The 26,800-nt window shown below is 38.1% G+C and overlaps 1 protein-coding gene across 1 annotated transcript; it reads right to left on the reverse strand.

Moving 5' to 3' along the window:
• Positions 1-1,127: 1,127 nt before the first annotated feature.
• On the reverse strand, positions 1,128-25,358 carry QRFPR (pyroglutamylated RFamide peptide receptor). The gene is given in 7 exon segments (XM_036852263.1): positions 1,128-1,528; positions 2,289-2,386; positions 3,872-3,998; positions 4,001-4,106; positions 5,983-6,165; positions 22,959-23,002; positions 25,019-25,358. Coding segments are annotated over 7 exon segments (1,299 nt in total).
• Positions 25,359-26,800: the final 1,442 nt, after the last annotated feature.

Genomic DNA, 26,800 nt, shown 5'->3' on the forward strand with positions numbered 1-26,800 from the left:
TCTCTTCCTTTCTAATACCTGGCTGGAAGAATAAGTGTTGGAAAATTGGAAGCAGAAGAAACACTTTGGCCATGAGGCTGTGACGACGGGACTTTGAGAAGCTCAGATATTGAAGGGGAAGCAACAGGGCACAGTGATGGTGGCCACTGGAACCATGACATTTGGGAGTAAGAGGAAAATACTAAAAGGAGAGGGGTTGAGTTTAAGGGAGAATTAGGTAAGGAATACAGGTGAGGAATTCTATGGTTCTTCCTGACCCAGCGCTCTTGGGGGGTCAGTTTTGGGCATGATAAAATTTCACGGGCTTGGAGTTGATTCTCTCTCACTGACTACACCTAAAAGCCCTTTTACATAACAAAAAGTCTTTCATCCTACGAGTGAAAATAAAAGGCTTAAAAATATAAATATTTGATATAGTTAGATTGGCCTAAATATATTATAGTCAACTTATAAATGAGGATCCCAGAAACATTCCTCTTTTGATTAGAGAAAGCAGTTACAAAATAGGCACAAGTGGAAAGTTGAATAGGGTTGAGGACAAGTCTCAGAAAGGAAAAGGGAACAGAAAGAGGGGGGTGCTGAGACATGAAGAACTACAATAATGCTCCAGAACTTGGGGTTCTTTGGAGTACAAAGTGCTTTCCCACTCCTATCTCATTTTGTTCTGGCAGCAACTTCGTGAAGTAAGAGATACCACCCCAGTTTACACAGGAAGGAAAAGAGGCTTAAAGAGGTTAAGTGACTTGTCAATCATCACAACAATGGTGATGGGTAAGAAGCTGAAACCCAGGCACCTGCCTCTAAATCTCAGCCATCTGTCATTTTGCTGCTTCTCCAATGCCTTTGACTTTATTGGATAGACCTCTTTTGCAACAGACTTATCACCAAGCTTCAATGGTACACTAAAAATTACATTATAGTGTTCAACTATTAAACTGACTCCAGAAAAATGATATAATTGTTAAGCTATTTTCTCATCCATCTTGGCAATAAATAGAAAGCCACATTACGTTGACTGCATGGCGGAAAAACTGCTAGATAAATAACAAGTCTTTGACCTTTGCTCAAAATAATTTTCTCTTCAGATTAAGCCATGAATGGCATTAATTATGAAGACATTGTTACAATTAATGCCCACTGCCTAAAGCAGAAATCTCAGAAAGTTCAGAATCAAAGAAGGCAAGATGTCGTTTGAGATGTTTTTTCTCCTCGTGTTGCTCACACAACTTGACTTCAATGTTGCCATCGCTGAATGCTTCTCCTTTGGTCTCCTCTACTGGGTTCTCTTTCTGAGAAAACTTTGCTTTCTTCTGCATCATCGTAATTCCTGAATTTCCGTGCCTTTGTGCTGGGGATAAGGTTTCTTTTACTATGCAATAATAAACTGCAGATAAAAAATTCTTTTTGAAGTTTTCATTCATAAGTGCATAAACAATTGGATTACAGATGGAATTGGAAAATCCAATTATTTGAACTACAGCAAAAATCATCTTGATTGTAACCTCAACATATTCCTTTTCAAAATTGCCTGAAATAAAAAGTAATGCTTTAGAATGGATATTTTTTTAATGACTATAAAATAACATTTCTGTTTATCTTCTGTCTTTATCAAACACTTACACTTGTACAAGTGGTTAAAGGTGTGAAAAATTCTCAAGACCATTTTGCGGAGAGCCATCTGATGTCTGAAGAAAAACCACCTTTGTGAAGAGTCCTCCTTCTTAGAGAATCTAGGCTTACAAGCACAGCCCAGTGCCCAGCACAGATTAGAGGGTTTATTGCATTTCAGTCTGATTTCAAGCTTCATGTAAACTGGAAGCTGCAGTTACCCATCACATGTCCACTTGTGTTATAGAAACACAATCATCTGAGAACCATGTTAAGGCTCAGATTATCAGAGAGAATACATTAAGGGTCTGGCTGAAATCCTAGGTGTTATTAAATTCATGTGGTTCAAGTGAGGGTTCTAAATAGAAAACACTCAAAGGATGTCACACCTCTCCCAATGTTTAAATGGCTTAGGGAGAACAGAAGGAGTAGCATGGGAGATGAATCTCAAAAGCTGTTCTTTACCTTTTATAATTATTAAAATTATGAAAGCCTCGATGATACTCATACATAATTACCTGCCACATAACGATCTAGTGATCTTGAAAACACGAAAGAAACCTGTTAAATGTTTGATATTTGATTACCCAAGTGAATGGCAACATGTTTCAATGATTCATTTTCCATTCTAGCAGGAAATGAACTAGAACTTCCATCAAATGAGAATGACAAACACTCACTGTATTCAGTCATCATGTGAACAATGTGGAAAGGTGCCCAGCACACAGCAAAGAGAGCCACCACTGTCACCATCATAACAACAGCTCACTTCTTCTTCCTGGACCCATGGGGATATATTGCATTAGTTAACTTCTCCTTGGCAGATGTGTCAAGCTGGCAGCAAAGCTATTAAAATTAAAGTCTAGACCTCTCAATGATATTTTTCAAATGTTAATGAAGCTCATGACAGATTATGAACTGTTCTTCATCTTTTCCCATTTCTATTACCCACATCCCTGTATTTCTCATAATGTGAACATTCTAAAGATATGTGCTCATTGTGGGTCTAGCACCATGCTAGATGCTTGGCATGGATTATGTCCTCAATCTTCCCAAAAAGTCAGGTGCAGAAACTGAGGCACAGAGAAGGTTAAGTAACTTGCAAAGTCAGATGCCTAGCAGAAGATTTAAACTATAAAGGCAAGTTTGGATTTAAACGTAAGCAGTCTAACTTCAGTGTCAAAGCTCTTATTCATTTTATGTTGAAGAACACTTATGCCTGTGATAGAAAAATATGGGAAGCACTCAGGACAGAATTAAACAGTAATCCTCCATTACATAACTAAGTAATATGATTAATCAGGGATTCAAATGGAGTTTTCTCCATTAGTCCTGTAAAGGAGATTAATGTCTGCAAGAGATTTACACATTTTCAAGTTTATAACGAGTCATATTCATTATTTATTATCTCAGCATAGTAGTCCTTTCTTCTGAGGAAGTGAGAGAGCTAAATCAGCAGTAAGTCCCAAGGTGCTGAACAGTCCAGCACCCTGTACGTCGGGAGAGAGGAGTTCTTTATATAAACTGGACACTAGAGGTCGCTGTACACTTGTGGAAATGTAAATTTCATCAAACCACTAGACTTCTAAGATTTTAATTTTAATAGCCATTCAGTGTAGATTATAAAATAAACCGTATGGCCCATGAGTATCATAGCAGTAAATTATGTTTTTAAATTTATATTAATCAATATGATCAGAAAGTAAAGCTTTTAGGTAAAAATAAAATATATCAATAATAATGATTTTAAATAAATAACATTCTCTCATTTCCAAAGGATTTTCATACATATCATCTCACAATTTTTAGCATCATCCTTGGGTGGGAGGAAGTAAGGATGGATATTATCATGCTTCCTGGTACACATGAGGAAAGCAGGGGCCTTGGGAGTAAGGAGACTTATCCACATATTGATATGCAGAAGAAAATATAATGATTTTAAAAATTCCGAGTAACTATTTATAACAATGACTTCCCCTTTGATTTGGGAGCTGGTAATCTGACTCTTTCTTCCTGTCATATGGAAAATCTCAAAAGTTTAAAGTCAGTCCATGTGCTAAACGTGAATTACAAATGACGCTTTGACTAAATTACCCAGGAATTCTGAGATCTCTGGCAACAGTCTCTTCCAGCACAACTAATTAAAAATATATATATTTTTTAATACAGCAGTTTCTTATTAGTTATCTATTTTATACATATTAGTGTATATAAGTCAACCTAAAAATATTTTAAACAGAGGTGAATATTCCATTCAACAGACCTGGCAGTTTTTGACATTTCTTTTCCATGAATAGTTCGAAGCACTGAGCCATCCCCCACTCTTTTCTTTATCCAAAGTTCATAGCCGATCTTACTGTACGGGATAAGCATCACCATAAGAGGAAGAGGAAGAGGATGACAAGGATGAAGGTAGTATAGATTTTCTGGTGCCCAGGGCTGGTCCACTCTTCCAAGCAGCAGATGTGCTCTTTTTCATATAAGAAGTTATATTTAATCTTTAAAATAAACATAATTCAGAAGAGCCAGAGGCAGCATCAAAAGAACACAAAGCAGCCAAGTACTACTGTAATGCAGCATTTTTCAGATCCTTACATATTTACCGTGGGTACATATTTCAAATGAGATACAATTTTGATTTTTGTTGGGAGGTGTGGTTTTTTACCACTCCACTGCTTAAGTTCTTAAGAGTTTAATATTTTCTTTTTTATTTTAAATGGAATTGAGGTCCATAGCCTGTTCACTTTTTTTATCTTTCTCATCTTTTTACACGATAGTTGTTTTTAGTTGGGTGAAAGAAAGAACACTACAATGACCAAAATATGTATGAAAAGAATACTTTGTACTAGCATGCCAGCTAGTTTACTGTTACATTATTTTGCTCCCTCAGTTGTTGAAGAGACCAATTCTGACACGGCATCAGACTTCTTCCAATTGAATACGTACTGCAAGTCTGTATTTTGTTACTGCTATTTCAGATTGCAATGATCAGGTTGTTTGCAAAGATTTTAGAGAGGCAAGTGGTATCTTGTAGATTCTGAGATGAATGAGAAACTGGGATTCAAACTATTGCCAATGTATGAATATTCAGACCCAATTATAAGCCTTTGAGCTATATATTTTACAGAAAGGCAATTTCTATTTATTAATACTATTTCTAACAGACTGATCTCATGAGTTCAAAAAATTAATAATAACAATATTAATACAGAAACTAACACACCATTGTAAAGCAATTATACTCCAATAAAGATGTTAAAAAAATATTAATAGTAATAGAAAATGCTAATAAGGGACAAACCAAACATTTAAAGCATATTCAAAAGTCACATATCTGGATAATAGGAATTAAAGTTAGAGAATTTATGGAAACTGTTGTAGTTTGAGTCACTCTGGAGCTTTCCAGATGAAGAATACTTAGGTCTTAAGACATATTTCTGCCTCCATTCCCAGAGGATTTTCACCAATCTTCAAAGTCAATTGAATGGGGGAAACAAGCTTTCTGGTATAGACATCAAAAGTATGAAAATTCAAGTTCTGATCTAGGTGTTATTTTTTCAAATACAACTAAGAATGAAAACACTTATTGAACAATAATTTCAAGGAACCGTCTTTGTTTTGCCCTTTTTAATTTAATTTGGAGGTCACTTTTCAAGGTCTAGAAGACTGAAGCAAAATAGGAATTAAAGAGCTTTGATTTTTCTCTGCCCTTCATTACATTTCTATTAATGACCTTCCCTTCCTTTTCACCTCCTTGTTCTGCTGATGAATGTCTCTGATGATTCTACAGTCAGCTTGCTCTACACGTGAGACTTCCCAATGTGAACTGAATAGGTCTCAGTGTTTTGCAAGAATGTGTCCTTTGTGACATTTCTTCCCACAAATGGCAATTTTAAACTGGGATAATAATCTTAGAATTTCCTATGTAGGGCACTGTTTTCTTGGGATGTCCCTCCCTTTTTTCCTTATGGGATTATCTGATACTAATGTAAGAAATGTGTTTCTTAGAGCCTGTCTGGAATGGCTATTTCCCATATTTTTTTTAAAAAAGTGTGAGTTATGATTCTTTCTTTCTTTATTTTGGCCGAGCCACGAAGCTTGTGGGATCTTAGTTCCCCTACCAGGGATCGACCACCAGGTCTCGGCAGTGAAGAACGCCGAACCCTAACCACTGGACCACCAGGGAAGTCCCTATTTCTCATATTTTGATTGCCAGCATCCACCTTCATTTCCTACTAGAAGCATAATTTCCTCTGGTGCGTGAACTCTCCCCTAGGTGGGCAGGTTAGGGAAGAGGCCCTATTAGGGAAGACAAGGCAAACACAGGATGGATTCTCTCAAAGACTCTATCAGCTCTAAATGTGCCAAACTTACCTCAATTCTTTTCATCTGTTGACAGAGTGCAATGAAGATGGAAGGGGGAGATTTGAGGTAGTGCGGCCCCGTGCTCACCAGATCATGAGCGTGAACAGACCACTGCTTAGTTACTGCTGCTGACCTCTCTGCATCCTTGGTCCCTGCCTCTTGCAGGCTCTTTCCTCCAGCTTCACACTGATCCTTGTGAACCTCCAACATCTTTCCAGTATATCCCCTCCTCTTAAGCTACTTAGCTATCAACTGTTGCTTATAAAACAAGTAAACTTACTTTACTTCTCTTTTATCACTTTTTCTCTGGAAGGTAGATTTCCTAACATATAGAATATTCTGGTCAATGTTCTTTCTGTGTGTATTGTTAATGCTGAGATAACACAGTCCAAATCCTACTATTACAGTTTGCCTCCATTGCTGCTTCCATTTCTACTACATCAGACCCTCGCATAAGAAATCACAATAATTCTCCTTTGCCTACTGGGTTAGGAACAAATGCTTTCATTAAATATTTACTGCCTTCTATTTCCCACCATAACTTATTTATATTACTTTATTTTCCAGAACATGAACTCTTTGCTCTGGACATGAATGGTGTCCACTCCCCTATCTACCAAGCCCGTCCTCACCTCCCAACATATGCAGAGCAGGTCTTAATGATTCAGATAGAATCAAGATCTCATTATTTCTAAAAATGATGCTTGGAAATTGCAAACAATTTGGCCAGTATTAGTTTTCACTCTTGGGTAATAGTGACTTTAAAAAGGATCCAAGTGGAAAGGACAGAGTGAAGAGAACAAGTATTCATACTTAGAAAAGATTGAAAAACATTCTTTTATTAATTTAGAAAATGGTACAATGAGCTATGATTGCATGAAAGTATCTAATGACGATAACTAGTCTGTGAATAATTTGTTCCAAGGTTGCTAATAAACAAAGTGAATAGACATTTGCAGTTTTACAGGAAAGATTACTTTATACGACCATTATTGAAACAGTGGTCTAACATATTATAAAACAATCTAGCATATAATTTCCTTAGTTTCCTGAACAAAAAAATTAAGCCATATTCAAACAATTGATGCACCCTGTCCCAATATGGCCTGTAAGTTTCTAGTTTTTATAAGTTTCTAGTTTTTTTCTAGCACGTTTCCTTTTTTTTTAAATTAATTAATTAATTAATTTTATTTTTTGTCTGCACGGGCTTTCTCTAGTTGTGGTGAGCGGGGGCTACTCTTCGTTGCAGTGTGCGGGCTTCTCATTGCGGTGGCTTCTCATTGCAGAGCACAGGCTCTAGGCGTGCGGGCTTCAGTAGTTGTGGCACACGGGCTCAGTAGTTGTGGCTCCCGGGCTCTAGAGCACAGGCTCAGTCGTTGCGGTGCACGAGCTTCGTTGCTCTGCAGCATGTGTGATCTTCCTGGACCAGGGATCGAACCCGTGTCCCCTGCAATGGCAGGCAGATTCTTAACCGCTGTGCCACCAGGGAAGTCCCGCTAGCAGGTTTCTTAAGCAGCTAGCTGCTAATGAGCAAATTTACCAAATCCTGAATCCTACCTCACTTCCCTCAACCACATCCTACAGTAGGAGAGTGGGGAACAAATTAAATATAGTCAAAGTGAGAATTGTTATACAAGCTGTGGCTGAGAACCACAAAGGAACAGAACCATGGAAGTCCCCAGCAGGAAGGTCCTCCCAGAGAAGAATCAGGCTGAGGGTTTCCATCAGCGTTCCACGGAGCCCTGTGTTCCTGCAGGGATGCTGTGGGAACTGCCAAGAAGGGAGAGGGGGCTCTAAGCTCCAGCCCTGCTTCAACTGGAGCAGCTCCAACTGCATCTATTTACAGTTTAATTTAATGGGGTTCCAGCGTATAAATCATCCACAGTTTTAAAGGTGAAGTTATAAAATCCCGAAGTGGACTGGAATATTCTGCCAATGTAAACCATGCAGACTGAAGAGGAGAACCAGCGTTGCTAAATATTTTAAAACAGATGTGTGGCCCATCTCTCCTAGAATTTCAGCCCTCCTGATAATTACAGTTGACCCTTGAACAACGTGGGGGTTCGGGGCACCGACTGGGGCACAGTCGAAAATCAGAGTATAATTTCACAGTCAGCCTTCCATATCCAAGGATTCAAACAACCTTGGATTGTACAGTACTGTAGTATTTACTATTGAAAAGATTTGCATATAAGCGGACCCTTGCAGTTCAAATCTGTGTTGATCAAGGGTCAACTGTATTCCTATTTAGCATAAGACCTTTACAAAGCAATCTAGTAATTATCCTATGACTTGTGAACTTTGCAATAGTGCTACATTTGAGTAGCAGAAAAGAGGGAAGAACTTAGCCCAGGGAAAGGAAACCCTGGCTCCAGGCAAAGGGGAAGGCTAGGAGGAGAAAAGCCAGAAGGAACCTTAACTCCTCCAGAGTGGAGGGACAGGGAGAAGATTCTTACAGTTTACAAGTGCCAAGAAGAAGACTCAGTAGAGAGACTGTAAGAGGAAACTGACAGCAAAGAAGATGAGCCATTTTTCTCCAGAATTCTTGTTAGACTTAGGGAAGGAGATGCAAGCTCCTGGCTCTGAGAGGAGGCATGCCCATTTGGGCTGCTATAACAACGTGCCGTGGATGGGGTGACTTATAAACAACAGAGATTTCTTTCTCACGGTTCTGGGAGTTGGAAGCCCGAGGTCAGAGTGCCAGCATGGTTTGGTGAGGGCCCTCTTCCGGGTTGCAGACTTCTCACTGTATCCTCACTTGGCAGAAAGGGCGAGAGAGCTCTGTGGCATCTCTTTTACAAGAAGACAAATCCCATTCATGAGGGCTCTACCCTCCTGACCTCTCATTTTTTCTTTCTCTTTATCAATTGAAAATTTTATGAGATAATTATAGATTCACATGCAGTTGTAAGAAATAATACAGAAAGATCCTTTGTATACTTTGCCTAGTTTCCCCCAATGGTAACATTTTGTAAAACTACAGTAAACTATCACAACCAAGATATTGACGTTAATACAATCCACTGATTTTATTCAGATTTTCCAACTTTACCTGTACTCATTTCAGTGTGCGTGTGTTCTATAGATTTTATTAATAGGTTCAAGAATCTGCCATCACAGCCAAGATACTGAACACTTCCAACACCACAAAAGTCCCTCCTGTTACCCTTTTATAACCACACCCATGCCCCTCCCACCTCTGCCCCTCCCACCTCTGCCCCTCCCTGTCCCTAACCACTGGCAGCCACTAGTCTGTTTTCATTTTCCATTTCTAAAATTTTCTCATTTCAAAAATGGTATATAAATTGAGCAATATAGTAAATAACCTTTTGGGATAGGCTCTTTCTTTTTTTTTTTTAATTAATTAATTAATTAATTTATTTTTGGCTGCATTGGGTCTTCATTGCTGTGTGCAGGCTCTCTCTAGTTGCGGCGAGCAGGGGCTACTCTTCATGTGGTGAGCGGGCTTCTCATTACAGTGGCTTTCCTGGTGGTGCAGTGGTTAAGGATCTGCCTGCCAATGCAGGGGACATGGGCTCCATCTCGAATCTGGGAAAATCTCACATGCCATGGAGCAACTAAGCCCATGCACCACAACTACTGAGCTCACGTGCCACAACTACTGAAGCCCGTGCGCCTAGAGCCTGGCTCTTTTCTTTTAGCACAGTCCCTTGGACATGCACCCAAGTTGTTGCATTTATCAATAGTTTGTTCCTTTGTATTGCTGACTAATACTCCACAGAATATATGTACCACAGTTTGGTTAATCATTCATCCACTGAAGACCATCTGGGGTATTCCAGTTTTTGACTATTACCAAAAAACCAAAAAAGCAGTTATGAATATTCACATATAGGTTTTGGTGTGAACACAACTTTTCATTTTTCTGGGATAAATTACACTAGAATGGAATTCCCTGGCTGCATGGTAATTGCATATTTAGTTTTATAAGAAATTGCCAAATTATTTTCCAGAATGGTTATGTCATTTGATATTCCTGCTGGCAATGTATAAGTGATCCAGTTTCTCCACATCCTTGCCAACATTCAATGTTGTCACTGTTTTTTCTTTTAGCCATTCTGATAGGTGTGTATTGATGTCATGGTTTCAATTTTCATTTCCCTGATTTCTAACAATGCTGAACATCTTTTCATGTGTTCATTTGCCATCTGTATGTCCTCTTTGATGAAATTTCTCTTCATGTGATTTGTCCATTTTCTAATTGGAGTGTTTGTCTTTGTACTGCTGAGTTTTGAGAGTTTATATATTCTATTGATAGATACTAGTTTTTTGTGAGATATATACTTTGTACATATTTTCTCCCTGTCTGTAGCTTGTCTTTTCATCTCTCCACACGGGCTTTAACAGAGCAAGTGTTTAATTTTGATGAGGTCCGAATTATCAATTTTTCCTTTTATGCATTGAGCTTTTGGTGTCAATTAAGAACTCTAAGAATTCTGTGCTCAGCCCTGATAATTTTCTATGTTTTTCCCCCAAAGTTTCATAGCTTTACATTTACTTTTAAGTCTACAATCCAGTTTTCATAAATTTTTGTATAAAGTGTGAGATTTAAGTTTTTGTTTGTTTTGTTTGCTTATTTTCACCTATAAATGTCAATTGCTCCAGCACTATTTGTGGAACAGGCAATCCTTCCTCGATTGAATCACACCTTTGTCAAAAATCCTTTGAGCATATTGTGCAGATCTATTTCTAAATTCTCTATTCTGCTTCATTCATCTGTGTTTATCCCTCTGCCAATACCACACTGTTTTGATTACTTTATCTACATAGAAGCTTTGATATCAGGCAGAGGAATCCCTCCCACTTCTTCTTCGTCAAGATTATTTTAGCTATTTTAGGCCCTGTGTCTATTATAAAGTTTTGAATAAGCTTGTCTATGTCTTCAAAAATCCTTGCTGGGATTTTGATAGGAATTACATTAAACCTATTGATCCATTTTGGGAGAACCGACATCTTTAATATGTTGAGACTTCCAATCCATTAACACAGTATGTCTCACCATTTCTTTATGTATTCTTTGATTTTCTTCATCTGCATTTTGTAATTTTCAGCACGTAGAACTGAAAACTATGTTTTGTTTACTGTATACCTAAGTATTTCACTTTCTTTGGAGTAATTATAAGTAGTATGGTATTTTTCATTTCATTTTCTGCATGTTACTTGTTAATATAAAAATACCACTGAGTTTTGTGTGCTGATCTTATATACTTTGACATTGCTGAATTCACTTATTCTAGGAGATTTTGTAGATTCTTAGGATTTTCTATGTAGAAAATAATGTCTTCTGCAAATAGAGGTAGTTTTATTTTTCCTTTCCGAACTTTATATCTTTTATTTCTTTTCTTTGCCTCCTTGCAGTGGCTTGAACTTCAAGCACTATGTTACATAAGAGTGATGAGAGCAGACATCCATGCTCTGTTCCCAATTTGTCTTTCACCATTAAATATGATGTTAGCTGTAGGTTTTTGTACATGTTCTTTATAAAGCTGAGGAAGTATCTCTCTATTACTAACTTGCTAAGAACTTTTATCATGAATGGGTGTTGGATTTTGTCAAATGTTATTTGTGTGTCAATTGCTATGATATGAGTTTTCTTCTTTAGCTTGTTGCCCTGGTGGATTACATTGATTTTTGAACGTTGAACCAGACTTACATACCTAGGATAAATCCTACTTGATCATGTGTATAATCCTTTTTATACATTGTTGGATTCCGTCTGCTAATATACTGAGAATTTTTATGTCTAAGTTTGCAGTTGAGATACATTGGTTTGCAGTTTTCTTTTTATTGTACTGTCTTTGTCTACTTTGTCAGAGTGAAAAAGACCTCATGAAGTGGTTTAGGAAGTGTTCCCTCCTCTTCTGTTTTCTGGAAGAGTTTGTGTAAAAGTAGTGTTAATTCTTCTTTAAATGTTTGGCAGCATTCTCCAGTGAAACCATCTGGCTGGGAGATTTGGGGGGGGGGGCAGCTTTTCAGTTACAAATTAAATTTGTCTCTTCCTTTTAAAAAATATCTTTTTAATCAAAGAATTATGAGCAAATAGTTCAAAATCAGAAGGGCTACAATAAAAAAGAATGGGTCTCTGCCCACCCCTGCTCACCTGCTGTCCTACTCCCCGACATCTACTTGTGTTTAATTCTTCTGCCAGGTACCTTCACATCGCTAAACAAGTTGTTTTATATTCTTGATTTATTGATTTTAGATGGTCTATATTGACTTTCTTCTAGGATAGATAGGCTTTTAGTTCACTTTTATTACCTCCCACCTCTGCTTCTCCCCATATCTTTTAGTTTTCTTATAGTTGTAACAATTTCTTCAATTATTTCTTTGAAAAGCTTTTGAGAAGTGTGTTTCCTAAATTCTTGCATGTGGCTCCCTCTATCTTTGACTCATAAAGTAATATACTTAACACCCTTTTCCTTGGTCTATCAGCTTCCAACAGTTTATCTTGTCCCTCACTTTGTAAGATGATGATACCTCACCTCCTCATGTCACCTCCTTCCTCCTTTTCTTACTCTCTTCTTCCTTCCAACTTCTATCAGCTATACCTTTATATTTACTTTATCAAGACTGATAACTTTGCATTCTGTTCCATTGCCATGTTAAGTCTTCTGTACTCGGCCTACATTTTAATTATAAAAGATTAAAACTATAAGCAGCATTTTCATTATTATGACTATTTAAACATTATAACTACAAAACCAATATATATGTTCCAAATACATTTCTCTTTCTCTGAATTTATAGTCATGATCCTTGTGAATTTACTCATTGCTCTAAAGTGTGCCATATTTTAATGTGCTTTGTATCCGGGCCATGACCTTTTGTAGAGTATTTTCATTTATTTAATTTTTCCTGGAGTTTTAGTTTGCATTTCTTTTTTTCCAGTTTGAAGAAGAAACATGTACTTTCTTCAACACAGTATAGTAGTTTAGAGTATAAGCTCTGGAATTAGACTGCCTGGGTTTGGATCTTGGGTTAACCACTAGTTAATTGTGTGACCTAGAGAAAATTACTTTACTTCACTGTGCCTTGGGTTTTCTTATCTATAAAATGTAAATGATGAAACAATACTTGTCTCATAGGACTCTTGGAGGATTAAATGAAATCATAAATGCAATGTGTTTAGGACAGAGCCTGGCACTATGTGAAAGTGCATTCATGAGTGTTAGCTACATTTATTGCTGCCGTAATCATCATCATCATCGTTATTTTTACTATTACATCTCAACTTTTCACATAACATATACACAACTTGGAATCAATTCTAGTATTTATTCTTCTAAGACCTTCTTCTAGAAGACTACTGACTTCTAAGTTTGATGACTGTACTTATTTATTTATTTAAAGATTGTTCTATAGCCATGTTCTTGAAATTCATTTAGAATGGATACCTTCTCCACTGTTCCTTTTATTTCATGGCTTCTTATTTCTTGTATTTCACCCTTGTTTTGCATGAATCCTTTTCAAGTAACTTCTTCAAATTAATGAGTTTAAAGTAAGCTCCTTAAGTTCTTGCTTATCTGAAAGTGGCTATAATTTGACTTTAAATTCAACATTATCTTCCTTTGGAATCTTGAAGATCTTGCCTTATTGACCTCTAGCATCCACTTTTGGTGCTAACACATCTATACCGTCTGACTGATTTTTGCTCTCTTATGAGTATCCTGGTTTACTATTTGGAAGCTTTTATTGATCTCTCTGTAATTGTAATTCTGAAATGTTATGGGGATATGAGTTGAAGCCTAGGCCATTTTTTAATTCTTTTGCTCTTTGTGTGCCTTTTGAATTTGGAGACTTCTGACTCTCTTATCTCTGTGTTTTGTGCATTTTTTTGGTGGAACCCTTATTAATCAGATTTTGGAATTCCTGGCTGTATCCCTCATGTTTATATCTTTTGTTTATACATATTTTTTGCTTTATAAATTCTCTTTGTCTTTTTTGGTCCACATTATAGAGATTTTCTTCTCTTTATCTTCTAGCTCTTATAATTTATATATAAGTTCAGCAATCATATTTTCACTTTTAAGAACTTTTTCTTATTCTCAAAATGTTCCTTTTCAGAGATGCTTACTCTTGATTTATGAAGTCAATATCTTCTTAAATCAAGACATCTCCCACTTACCATTAGTAACTCATTCATGAAAATGAGACATTCTGCATGAAAATGTGCACTAGTAGCCTATTCCCCGTCATTTAAAATGCCAAATCAAACTCCTAACAGAATTCCTGAAGTGTAACTAAAATATAGTTAAGTCATCATTTAGTATGTAAAATGCTTAAAATATTGCTCCCAATTTCTAAAACAATCAGAATGGTTTTTATCAAATGGTTTGTGTGCATATTGCTCTGTATGCAGCATTTTCATGGTGCATCATGAATATTTTTTTCCAACAAAGCATAGCAACCAGCACACAGAAATTAATAAATACGTTAGAAAAATTCAAATATAATTTGCAACAAAAACAGGACAATTACCTTGGATGACCTGATACCCATGAAGAAAGGAACAGACTGGAAACTTGAAGAAAGTTGAAAGGCGAGGAGGGTTGAAATGTAATCATTGTCATTGGCTGTGGAAAGTGATATCATGGGTAAGTTGAGTTGCAAAGGTGCAATTTCAGGTGAACTATAAAACTCAGAAGCTGTCAGGTTTTTGGTTTTTTTTTTATATCACTTTTGTGCTCAGGTAGGGACTCCTGAATGAATCTTCAAGGGATGTAGTTGACACTTCAGGATGAAACACTACAGAATAAAGCTTTACTTACTCTCCTCTAGTATGATTATAGAAGTATTTGCATGGTGATATAAGAGATATCTGGCAGTAATATCTCCACCAAGTTCAAAGATAATGATTATCATTGTATCTGCAGAGCCTACAAATAACTTTCAGCAAAAAATGTCTAGTGGTTTAATTGAATACCTTCTGGTTATCACTGTGATTAACTTTTTCAGACTGATATCCTGAACAACTTTAGTACTTGTTAATTTCTCATCATGCATTTAAATAATTCTTCAATCTTTTTCATTGACCTCTTTGCAAAGCCAGTCTTCTTTTCAAGAGGAACAATTGCAAAGAATGGTTCAGTCGCAAAGAATGTGTAAAATGATGTGATGCTTCTCTTAGTGTCAGCAATATTCAGTACACACATCCCATTGTGAACACTAGGCATGCTTTTCAAAATATCTATTTATGATTTTGATGTTCTACCAAATGTATTTGGAATATAGCTAGATAATTTTTATTTATAGATAAATCATTTTGTTTAAAATGTTTTATTAAGTTTGGGAACATAAATTTTTCTTATGTAAAATCATCTTAAAAAGTGTTGTATTGAATGATACATGTATTGTAGAAGTTTGAGACTTAAAAACCAATAGGAATTCCACTAGGAAAATATCAAATGAGGAGACATTCTTCCGAATATGTCTGTAGATATGAAAATACCACTTAGAATTTTTTCTAAAGAAATCTATAAATCACCCATTTATTCTAGTTTCATTTATCAGTTTGTTTGTATTATTCCCTTTTATTCTGCAAACTTTCTTCATCTGCGTAACAATCCTTGATTGCCTTTACATATTTAAGAATAGGGCAACATGAAAGACTTCTGGCTTCTCTGTGTACATGGGCTGGAGCTGTCCTCAGAAAGATTTTGATTTAGGATGAGTGGGCCTCCACAAGGGGCCATACAAATTGCAAAACCCTGAAGTTTTTCTTTCTGGAGCCAAGCTGATACTAACTCTGTAGTTCTGCTCAGAGTGCTTCCTTCAACTACTTTACAAGAAGAACCTTCTGGGTGCATATTTGTGTCAGAAAACAAGTTCACCAAAGTAAAATTATGTCTATTCTGGTATTTCTCTTCTTATTTTCATTACTCAAATAGCTACAAATACCATTATAGAAAAGTAACTGAATTGTTTTTTTACTTTCCACTAGTGGCAACAATTAGACTTTCAAATAATAGAGTAAAATAAGCCCAGGTTAAACATTAGGGTAATAAAGCAGAAACAAGGTGGTTTCATTGTGCTAAAAATCTTAAAATAACTCACTGTCAAATAATAAAGGAGGGATGTACTCAGTTGCTCACCAAACATAAAATAACCTCAAATTCGTATAAACTAATGCCAAAAATAGTGGGATGGCTAAATAAAACATATGTCAATATAACGTAAATTATTAAATCATCTTTCAATGGATGTTTTAAAATGAAAACTAACTGAAACAAGCAGTAAACAAGTGATATATACATGTACACACACACATACACACACACATACACTCAAACACTAAAGGGTCTCTATTTTGCTAAAAATATATTCAGGAGAAAACTAACTACTAAATGTTACTAATTTTAGTAACACACTAAAATTCTCATCATAATTACCTCTGGATTTGGAATACATAATTTTATTTTCTTTGTATTTGTTTGTTCTATATATTAACTAGGATGTTTTGGACTGCAAATAAAAGAAAATTCAGCTCAACTGGCTGAAACAATAAGGGAAATGTACTATTTCATACAAAAGTGATTCCCGAGGTAGAGCAATAATGGGGCAGTAAATTCTACAGCTGAATGATTTCACCATGGATTGGCATTCTCTCCTTTGGATTACTTCATCCTCCTCAGCATGCTTTTGTTCTTAGGATTGGGAAGGAAAATATACACTTTTCTCAGTTCCTTTATGAAAGTGAGGAAAACCTCAGACTCCATGGCCAAAATAGGCTGCATGCCCATTTTAAAACTCATCGACAAGGAGAATGAAATTAAAATATTGACCTACATTAATGAAATCCAACTCCTAGAGCTAAGAAGTATCCTAACCTCCCCTGAAGAACATGTCCACCCAATATGTTAACATACCAGGTTTCTGTTTGGAAGGAATAACATCCAACAAGACCTAATTAAATAGAGTCATTCTATGTGTAAAAGGTGATTGTATTAGTTCTCTACTGCTGCTATAACAAATTACTACAATCTTAGTGGTTCAAAAGAACACACATTTATATCTTATAGTTCTGGAAGTCAGGTGTTTAAAATGGGTCTGCAGAGTTGCATTCCTTCTGAAGACTCTAGAGAAGAATCTGTTTTCTGGCCTTTTCCAGTTTCTAGAGACTGCCTGCCTTCCTTGGCTCAAGGCCCTGCATCACTCTGACTTCTGGCACAGTTGCCACATCTCCATCTCTGCTTCTGACACTCCTGACTCCCTTTGTAAGTACGCTTGCGATTAATGGGGTCCAGCCAGATCATACAGGATGATCTCCCCATCTCCAGATCCTTAACTTAGTCATATCAGCTAAATCTCTTTTGCCATGTAAAGCAACATAGTCAGAGGTTGTAAGGATTAGGTTATGGACATCTTTGAAGGACCACTATTCTGTCTTATCACATAGAATTAACATGACAATATTGCACAGTGACTTATCATTAAAATGTCAATTATCTCCAAAACAACATAAATTGAATACAATACCAATCAAAATTCCAGGGGGACAAATTTATTTTTAAATGCTTATGGAAAACTAAAGGTCCATACATAACTAAATCACCTCTGAAAGAGAAGGTCAAAGAATTGGGGGACTTTCCCAATGCAATATTTAGATATGCTAAAAAGCCTTTGCAATAAACACTATAGCACTGGTGTGGACTTAGACAACCAAACAATGTTTCAAAATAGAAAGAAAAGAAGATGGGAAATGGATTTATAATTAAAATGGCACCACAAATCAATGGAGAAATTATAAGTTGTTTATAGGAAGTGTAAAAAAGACTAGCTCTCTACATGGAGAAAAATAAACCAATATGCCTATCTTGTATCACATACAAAGGCGGACTCTAAATACATAAATTATCTGTTAAAAATAAAAGCATTAGGGGCTTCCCTGGTGGTGCAATGGTTGAGAGTCTGCCTGCCAGTGCAGGGGACACGGGTTCGAGCCCTGGTCTGGGAAGATCCCACATGCCGCGGAGCAACTAGGCCCGTGAGCCACAACTACTGAGCCTGTGCGTCTGGAGCTTGTGCTCCGCAACAAGAGAGGCCGCGATAGTGAGGGGCCCGCGCACCATGATGAAGAGAGGCCCCCGCTTGCCGCAACTAGAGAAAGCCCTCACACAGAAACGAAGACCCAACACAGCCAAAAATAAAAATATAAAAATAAATAAATAAATAAAAGATTACTATTAAAAAATATAAAAAAATAAAAGCATTAGATAAACACAGCAACATGGACAGATGTTGGAAACAGCACTGAGCAAAGTAACAATGCATATTTATGCAACATATGTAAGAAGAATACAAACAAATTTAAAGATACATATCAAGCACATTATTGTAGCCACCTTTTCAGGGGGAGATGAGTTATAGCAGGGAATGGGGATTTAAGGGGAAAAAAGAATATAAACATAATAAAACAAGAGAAGGTTACTGTCCAGAATGATAATAATACTATATTCTTAACTCAACGCTATGAACATGAGAGCCCAAAAGAGAGCACAATAGCAAGAATGAGAGAGAGTTGTGGGATGGAAGCTGAAAGAGAGAGAAGTCTACAAACGTGTTTTGCAAGATGGAGAAGGTGAAATGGGAATTTTTGTTTGCTTGTTTCAAGCTATAACCAAAACTTTAGACCAGTCATATCTGAAGATGGAAGCAGTAACCATCAGTTACAATTCTCAGCAGTTACTCCTAGGTGGATATTCAGACACCCCTTCCCAACAACAGAAATGTGTACACTGGGAATTCCAAGACCTACCCCAGATTCCAAGCCCTAGAAAGCACTGGTCCTCAAACCTGGCTACATGTTGTAATAAGCTGAGGATCTTTAAAAGAAATTGATACCTAGATCTCACTCTGAGAGATTCTGAATTGTGGGGAGTGAGTGGGGCCTTAGGTTTTTAAAAAGTACCCAGGTAATTTTAATATGCAACAAAGAGAACCACTGGGTGAGAGAATGGATTTGAGAGTGAGCCTTCTCTTCAGGGTCTACTTTCTAACATTGCTTCCAACTGTGGGGGGTTGGGGAGGGCTTGGGAGGATATCTTAGTCTATCACACTAATTTTTCATTCTATATTCTGTCTTCTCATTCATTCATTTGTTCATTCACTCACCTATGGATCATATACTACTGAAGGCTCTGACTACAGACCAAGACAAAACATAAACAAACACTCCCAGCTGTTCTTCATGGAAGGAGAGCAGGCATTAAACAATATCCCACAAATAAATGTATAATTACAAAGCAGTATTCCAAGAAATTCTGTTTGAATACAGACAAGGATAAAGTTTAAAAAAACAAAAGTAAAATGCTGGATTAAAGTTGATTGAGAAAATGACAATATACATTAAAGCAATGGTGGTGAGTAATACCTAGAACGTTGATGATTGATTATCATGTACATTACAAGGGATACAACCCGTGGTGTGCTAATAAATGTTAACAACCAGCTCCCCAGGTTAAAAAAAAGTTTCTGATCGTTAACTATTTGCTAATTTCCCTGGTATAAATATGGTCACCATGGCCAATCCCAAACTACCACAAGGATATCAATAAGTGTGGAGCCTGGAATAGATGTATACACAGTTGGTTATCATGAGTTGGTACAAATTCGCTCTAGCATACCATTGGATACCTAATTATGTTCAAAGAAATGATAACTAAAAAGATAACTAAATGATAACTAAATAACTAAATTTGCCAATCTATATATGTTTTATGACTTCTTTTGTTTTGTTTTGTTTTCTTCTTCTCTGTTCTTTCTCTCTTTTTCTCATGAAAAAAAACCCACTATTCCTGAACAGACTAGTTGTAAAAGAAAGTTTGTGTTTCAGAGATGACTTCTTATGATAGTTAATTTTTTTCTTCTTTTTTCCAGTTTTATTAAGATATAATTGACATATAACCTTGTATTAGTTTAAGGTGTAAAATATGACTTGATACAAGTATATATTACAAAATGATTACCACAATAAATGTAGTTAACGTCCCGTCACCCCACATGGACCTACTGTATAGCACAGGGAACTCTACTCAATACTCTGTGATAGCTAATTTTATGTGTCAACTTGTATTGATAATGGGGTGCCCAGATGTCTGGTTAAACATTACTTCTGGGTGTGTCTGTGAGGGTGTTTCCAGAGGAGATTAGTATTTGAATCGGTGAACTGAGTGAAGCAGATGGCCCTTCCCAGTGTGGGTGGGCATCACCTAATCTGTTGAGAGCCCAGATAGAACAAAAGGGTGGAGGAAGTTGGGAATTTGCTCTCTGCCTGACTGCTTGAGCTGAGAAACTGATCTCCAGCCCTTGAGGCCCCTAGTTTTCAGGCCTTCAGACTCAGACTGGAATCTACAACGTTGGTTCTTTGACTCTCAGGCTTTCGAACTACCACCACCACCTGCGTTCCGGGGTCTCTGGTTTGCAGACAACAGATTGTGGGACTTCTCAGCCTCCATAATTGTGTGAGCCAATTCTTCACAGCACATCATACATATGCACACATACTATTGGTTCTTTTTCCCGGGAGAACCCTGACTAATAAATATGCTTATCTTTCATCTCTTCCCCTGCACTGCTCTCATTGACTTCTGTGGTTCTGCAACATCATGAAAGTCTATCTCTGCTCTCCTCTGCTCTCTCTTTTCTTTTGTCCCTGTTTATGCTTTATACCTGCCAGAAGTGTCCTTTGTCCTGACTGAGCCACAGTGATGGTAATGTTCAAAGTTAAAAGACTAACTTCCAATCTAGAACACTTTTTACCATTTACCGTGTTCTAATCAGCATTAACTCCATAAACTCATAAAATCTGCTTGGCAGCAACACCATAAAATATGTATTATTATGACCTCCATCTGTAGAAAGAGATGAGAAATAAAGCAACTTACCCAAGGTTGTTCCTATATCCCATAAAATGATGGCTCCAGAGTCTATGCTCTCAGCCACTGTGAAAAACAGTCCCCAAACCACAGGTTTTCCATAATTAGTGTGGAGAACAGGCCTTACAAAATAAGTAAGTATTTAGGGTATTCAATGGTTTGGAAGCATCAATCCTATTTCTTTTAAATTACGTTTCTACTTGTCAAATTAGTATAACTCTATTCTCTACCTGTCTATATATTTAGACTTATCAGACAGCTGATTATCACTGTTTTCCTTCTTTTCTACATCTCATCTCTTTATCTTTCACATTTCCCTGCTTCCTTCCCACCCTGTTTTTCTGAACACCACTTTGCAAATCTTGTCAGGATAACATTTTTCTAAAATTTATTTGAGTAGTGGGTCTCCTACAATTTTGTAATCTCTACACTTAACACAGTTCGAGGATTAAAATACATTATTCTGAGAGACTACACCATATATTTTTCAAGAACAGCTCTGATTTTACTGAAGTAATAAAAATAGTCAGAGGGCTAGGTGGCCCTAGGCAAAAAACATGTGTATAGCCGCTCTTCCACTCTCCACGACTTGCATCTTTTGGTATAATCTCGTCTAAGCAGTCTGCCTTTGTCACAGTCTCATCCACACCCACACATTCCAAGATGAATAGAAACTTCTGCTTTATTAGCAACCAACCACAGGTAAATCAATTTTTTAATTATCTGTGTTCCTTAAAATTGCATCATCAATTCCACCGCTTTAGTAATCGAATTCAGAGAGTCGGCTGTAACAAAGTACTGCCACAGGGTAGCAATGGAACATAACCAGGGCTGCTGAGTCCTGATGGGTTTAATTTGCTTACGGTCAACCATACTTGCTCTAACTTGACTCCCTTTATAGTAGTGGTTTTAACCATGACCCACAATAGGAAGTACCTTTACATTACACACACACACACACACACACACACACACACACGTAATTTAAAGATATTTCTTATTGCATGTGTGGATACATATATGTATATACATATATATACACACACAACCAAACTTTTACTATGTAAATGCTCTTTGAAATTCTCTATTCTAATATATATCATTTTTTAAAAAATTGCTAATCCTGACTCACCCAATGACTTATGACTAATTAATAGGTTGCAACTCCTAGTTTGAAATTCGCTGCTTCAGGTTAGTGATGCATCTGCTTCAGAATAAAATTCAAACTCCTTAACATAGCACTAGAAGGCTCTTTATGATTTCTCTTCTTTTCTCTCCAGTTTCTTCTCTCACCACTTCCCCTTTGAATGCTAAACTCCAGGCATACAGAACTACTCACATTCTCCAGGAAAACTGCTGTCTGTCCTCAAAAATCTTTACACGACATATATTGTGTACTATTCACCCTTGTATTTGAGTTCAGCATAACGACTAGCATATATTAGGCATTCAATAAATAGTTGAATCAGTAAATGAATGAATAAACAAATGAAAAAAGTTATATCAAAGTCTATGCAAAGAATGTACTTTGTCAATAACATCCCATAGATTTCACTCTGAAAATGCAGGTATAGGCTACAGAAAGGAGAAAAAGCACCCAATAACCTAGAGATTTATTAAGGAAAATTGTAATTTCTGGAAACCGGAGTAAACAGCTTCATAATAGCTTATTTACTTTGAGGAAATTTTTACCCATTTAATTTGGTTCAGCTGGATTTTGGTCATCAACAAATCAGGCAGACAAGTAAAGTTGACTGTGTATTAAGTTCCACACCCTCCTTGGTATAATTATGACTTGGAAAAATAAGCTGTAATGGCAAAAGTCCTAGTTACTGTAATAACGGCCTCTATGGTATAATAAACAATCAGAGAGAAATATTTAGCCTGTCTATTTGCTAACAAAAAGTGCTCAGTGGTGGTCTATTACCATTGGTCAAAATAACCTGTCCCCAGAGTGGAACACAGCAATGGTGTATTAGAGACCAATGGATCTCAAACTTCCTTGTGAATTTGGACCACATGGGGAATTTTGTTAAAATGCAGATTCTGATTCAGTAGGTCTGGAATGGGGACTGAGACTGCATTTCTTACAAGGTTCCAGGTGATGTTCATGCTGCAGGCCCAAGGCCTAGACTCTAAATAGAAAGAAAAGTACACAATTTATTGAAGACGTTCTGTTTTGCACCTAGGAAGCATTATTTCCTAACTCAAATATTTTTGTTACCAAGGTAACTGGGCCACAAGCGGGTCCTATGACCACTTGACCTAATGACTTGTTGTGCTGGAGGAACTGTTTTAGCCAAGCAGCAGCCTCTCCTCCCTCCACAGAATTTCACATTAAAAGGAACAAGTACTATTTGTCCCAGAATAAGATATCTTCTAGTTACCAGTGAAGCAGCCCTTTTTTATTTACCTCTTTACATCAGGAACTTCAGTTGTCGACATTCTACATTGCCACTACCTAGAACTGAAACATGTTGAAAAGATGTATAAAAGCCATGCCGAAACCAAATAGCTCAGTATATTATTTTGGCTCTTATGCCTCTCACTTAACAATTGTTTTTCTGTTAGATTTCCTTCAGGTTTTCAACGGAAGATAATCAAATCCCATTCTCATATAGTCAGCTTCCCATCTGTCAGTAACATCTGTAAGTCAAGAGTTTCTGACAATAATAGAAAAATGTGGGTGCTTTTTTTCCCCAGTTCTTCCTTTTTAAAATTTTTTTTTTTTTTTTTTTTTGCTATATACCTTTTTCCAAGAAGAGAAAAAAAGGGGGACATGTATAGAGTTGCTTTAATTAAAGCTCCTGTGCCTTTTTCTCAAAAAATAAGCCATATGTACTGGTCAAAAGTTTTTCCATTAATTCTGTGGCTTTAGTTGCACTGGGCAACTTTAAAATGCCCAAGTATAATGATTTCATCAGAGTGCATAAAAAAGTCAATAATCCGTAAGTCAATTTATGACTGCATTATGTGTCACTTTCAAGCTAGTATGATGTACTCTAATGTTTAGTGTATTGGGGGAAATATATACATCATAGATGGGATGGGAATCATAGATTTTAGAAACCTGATCCACTAACAATAAACCCAGTGCAAATTAATGAAAAAAAGCAATGCCAGGGACTTAAATTGAGGATCTCAAGTTGGTAATGGTAGGATGAAAGAAACACCCGCCATGAGAATAAAAGGAATTAGCTAAGGAAGGGGTGGAAACAGCAGAGTTTGAAAGCACAATGATTCATTTCTCTCACATTCTCCCTATATTTCCAATCATTTTCTAAGAATTTTGAGATGGTCACAAGAGTACATCCACCCATGAAAACACAGGTACAATCAATGTTTCCTCGTCCCCAAGGCACTCCATAAGCACTGGTGAGAATACAACCCACTACTCTTTATGGGTTACAAAACACGCTCTCTAGTCATGTCTCTTTGGAAAGACTGCATCATTTGGAGAAGTGCAGTGTCTTATTTTTTCCCACACGCTGCTCCCAACAATGGCTCCAAATGATTCTCTGCCATTTCTGCTCCCATTCTAAGGAAGAGAAATTAATCTCTCTTCCTTTATCAGTCAAGAGGACATATATTTTCTGTGTTCCTTCTCCAAGTGTGACTCTGTTCATGTATTTTTTAAAAAGAAGGACTAGATTTTTTTTTTCTGCAAATGCATTATATTTGTTTTAAAGTTTTAAGTCCATATATATACTTGCAGTACAAATACCTGTCTGGAAGCCCCACGGGCAACTGGGGAGTGAGGCTGGAGGTTAGAGGAATGAGGGGATGTTGGGGGTTTTATTATTTGAAATATTTTATCTTACTTTTATGTTAAAAATAGGAAAAAATCTTGGTAATTATGGAAAAGGGAGCTGAAATAACTGGTGCCACTTGCCACCCCACTGCGGTGAGACTCTCCTAAGCATTTCCCTAACTTGTGTCTCTAAGCGACACGGAGAAAAATGCTGGAACGGAATCAAAAGGAGCAAAAACTTATCTCCAAGAGAGCGCAGGTGAGGAAGTTCTAAGAAAGGGCACTGGATTCATCTGGTAGAGAGAAAAGTGGAAGAAAGTCAGAAGAGTAGGGTGTGTGTTGGAGAGGGGGTCCGCTGGCAGGCTGGGGATTAGGGGAGAAGGAAAGGGCGCAGACTCACCCCCCAGCCAGTTGTTGAAGATGTCCTGGAGCACAGTGACGGGCATGCAGAAGAAGGCGATGGGCAGGTCGCTGAGCGCCAAGGAGCAGGTGAAGATGTTGGTGACGGTGCGCATGGCCTCGCTGCGGGTCACCACGTAGACCACCAGCGCGTTGCCAAAGAGCGCCAGGGCGAAGATGAGCACGCCGGTGGGCGCGGAGGCCAGCTTGGCGCGCCCAGGCAGCTGCGGGGTGCAGACCAGCGGCCGCAGCCCGTACAGCGCGATGCACTGCTCCCGTGTCGGGCTGTGGCCCCGCAGCAGCCGCGAGAACTGCTCCGGGGTGATGGTGAACGACTGCATGCTGCGCGCGCCCCGCGTGCCGCCCGCCCCCCGGGGCTCGGACTCCCGCGCGGCCCGCCCGGCGGCCGCCTCCCTGCCCTGCAGGCCGGGACAGCCTCCGCTCTGGACTCGGGCGCACGAGAGGGCTCCCGCCAGCACCTCGGGAGGTTCTGGAGAAGGAAAGCAGTGCAGGGTTTTAACCCACAATCAACAGGAAGGGAAGCCAAAGCGAGGGAGACGATCCCGTTGACCAAAAATGTTCGTAGTTCGAAGTTCTGCTCTTCTCCGAGGCCCGGCGCTGTGGCCGTCCCGAACGCCGGAGCGACAGTGCCCGCGCTTCTCACTCCCCGGCCTTCTGGCCACGCGGTGAAGACACCGCACCGGCTCCGGGGGCGGCGCAGGGTGGGTCTGGAGCTCGGCTGCGCGCCCCTCACTCCCGGCTTCAGCAGCGGGGACCCCGCCTCTGCACCCTCTGCGCAAGGGAAACTCCTCCCGGGCTCCCCAGTTTCTGCCACCGAGCCCCTTCCTCGTGCCCCAGATCATGCTTATGTGTTAAATTGAGTATTGGGGTTTTCCACAGTCTCACGGTTTCTCCTCTTATGAAATAATGTGGGCCACAGCTAGCCAAGGCAAAATAAGATTTATTTTAAATTATTTTTCCGTATTAAAAAATTAACTGCAGCGCCTAGGAAATTACACAGGTAGTACAGATAGGTCCAGTGTATGCTTCGCCTGGTTTCTCCAGTTGATTACATCTTATTTAACTATGGTACAATACAAAACCAGGAATTTGCTATGTGTGTGTGTAGGTCTGTGTCATTTTATACAAAGTGTACATTCCTGTAACCGCCACCAGAATCAAGACAGAAAACTCTTCTATCACCACAAAGGCCTCAGTGCAGCTACCCCTTTACTGTCACACTCAGCCTGTCCTCCTCCCACCTCTAACCCCTGCTGATCACTCATCTATTCTCCATCTCTATATTTTGAGAGGTTGTATAAACAGAATCTTACAGTATATAACCTTTTTTTTAAACATCTTTATTGGAGTGTAATTGCTTTACAATGTTGTGTTAGTTTCTGCTGTATAACAAAGTGAATCAGCTATATGTATACATATATCCCCATATCCCCTCCCTCTTGCGTCTCCCTCTCACCCTCCCTATCCCACCCCTCTAGGTGGTCACAAAGCACCGAGCTGATCTCCCTGTGCTGTGCGGCTGCTTCCTACTAGCTATCTATTTTACATTTCATAGTGTATATATGTCCATGCCACTCTCTCACTTCGTCCTAGCTTACCCTTCCCCCTCCCCGTGTCCTCAAATCCATTCTCTATGTCTCCGTCTTTATTCCTGTCCTGCCCCTAGGTTCATCAGAACCTTTTTTTTTTTTTTAGATTCCATATATATGTGTTAGCATATGGTATTTCCTTTTCTCTTTCTGACTTACTTCACTCTGTATGA

The sequence above is a fragment of the Balaenoptera musculus genome, chromosome 5 (assembly GCF_009873245.2).
Source record: "Balaenoptera musculus isolate JJ_BM4_2016_0621 chromosome 5, mBalMus1.pri.v3, whole genome shotgun sequence".
Lineage (NCBI taxonomy): Eukaryota > Metazoa > Chordata > Mammalia > Artiodactyla > Balaenopteridae > Balaenoptera > Balaenoptera musculus.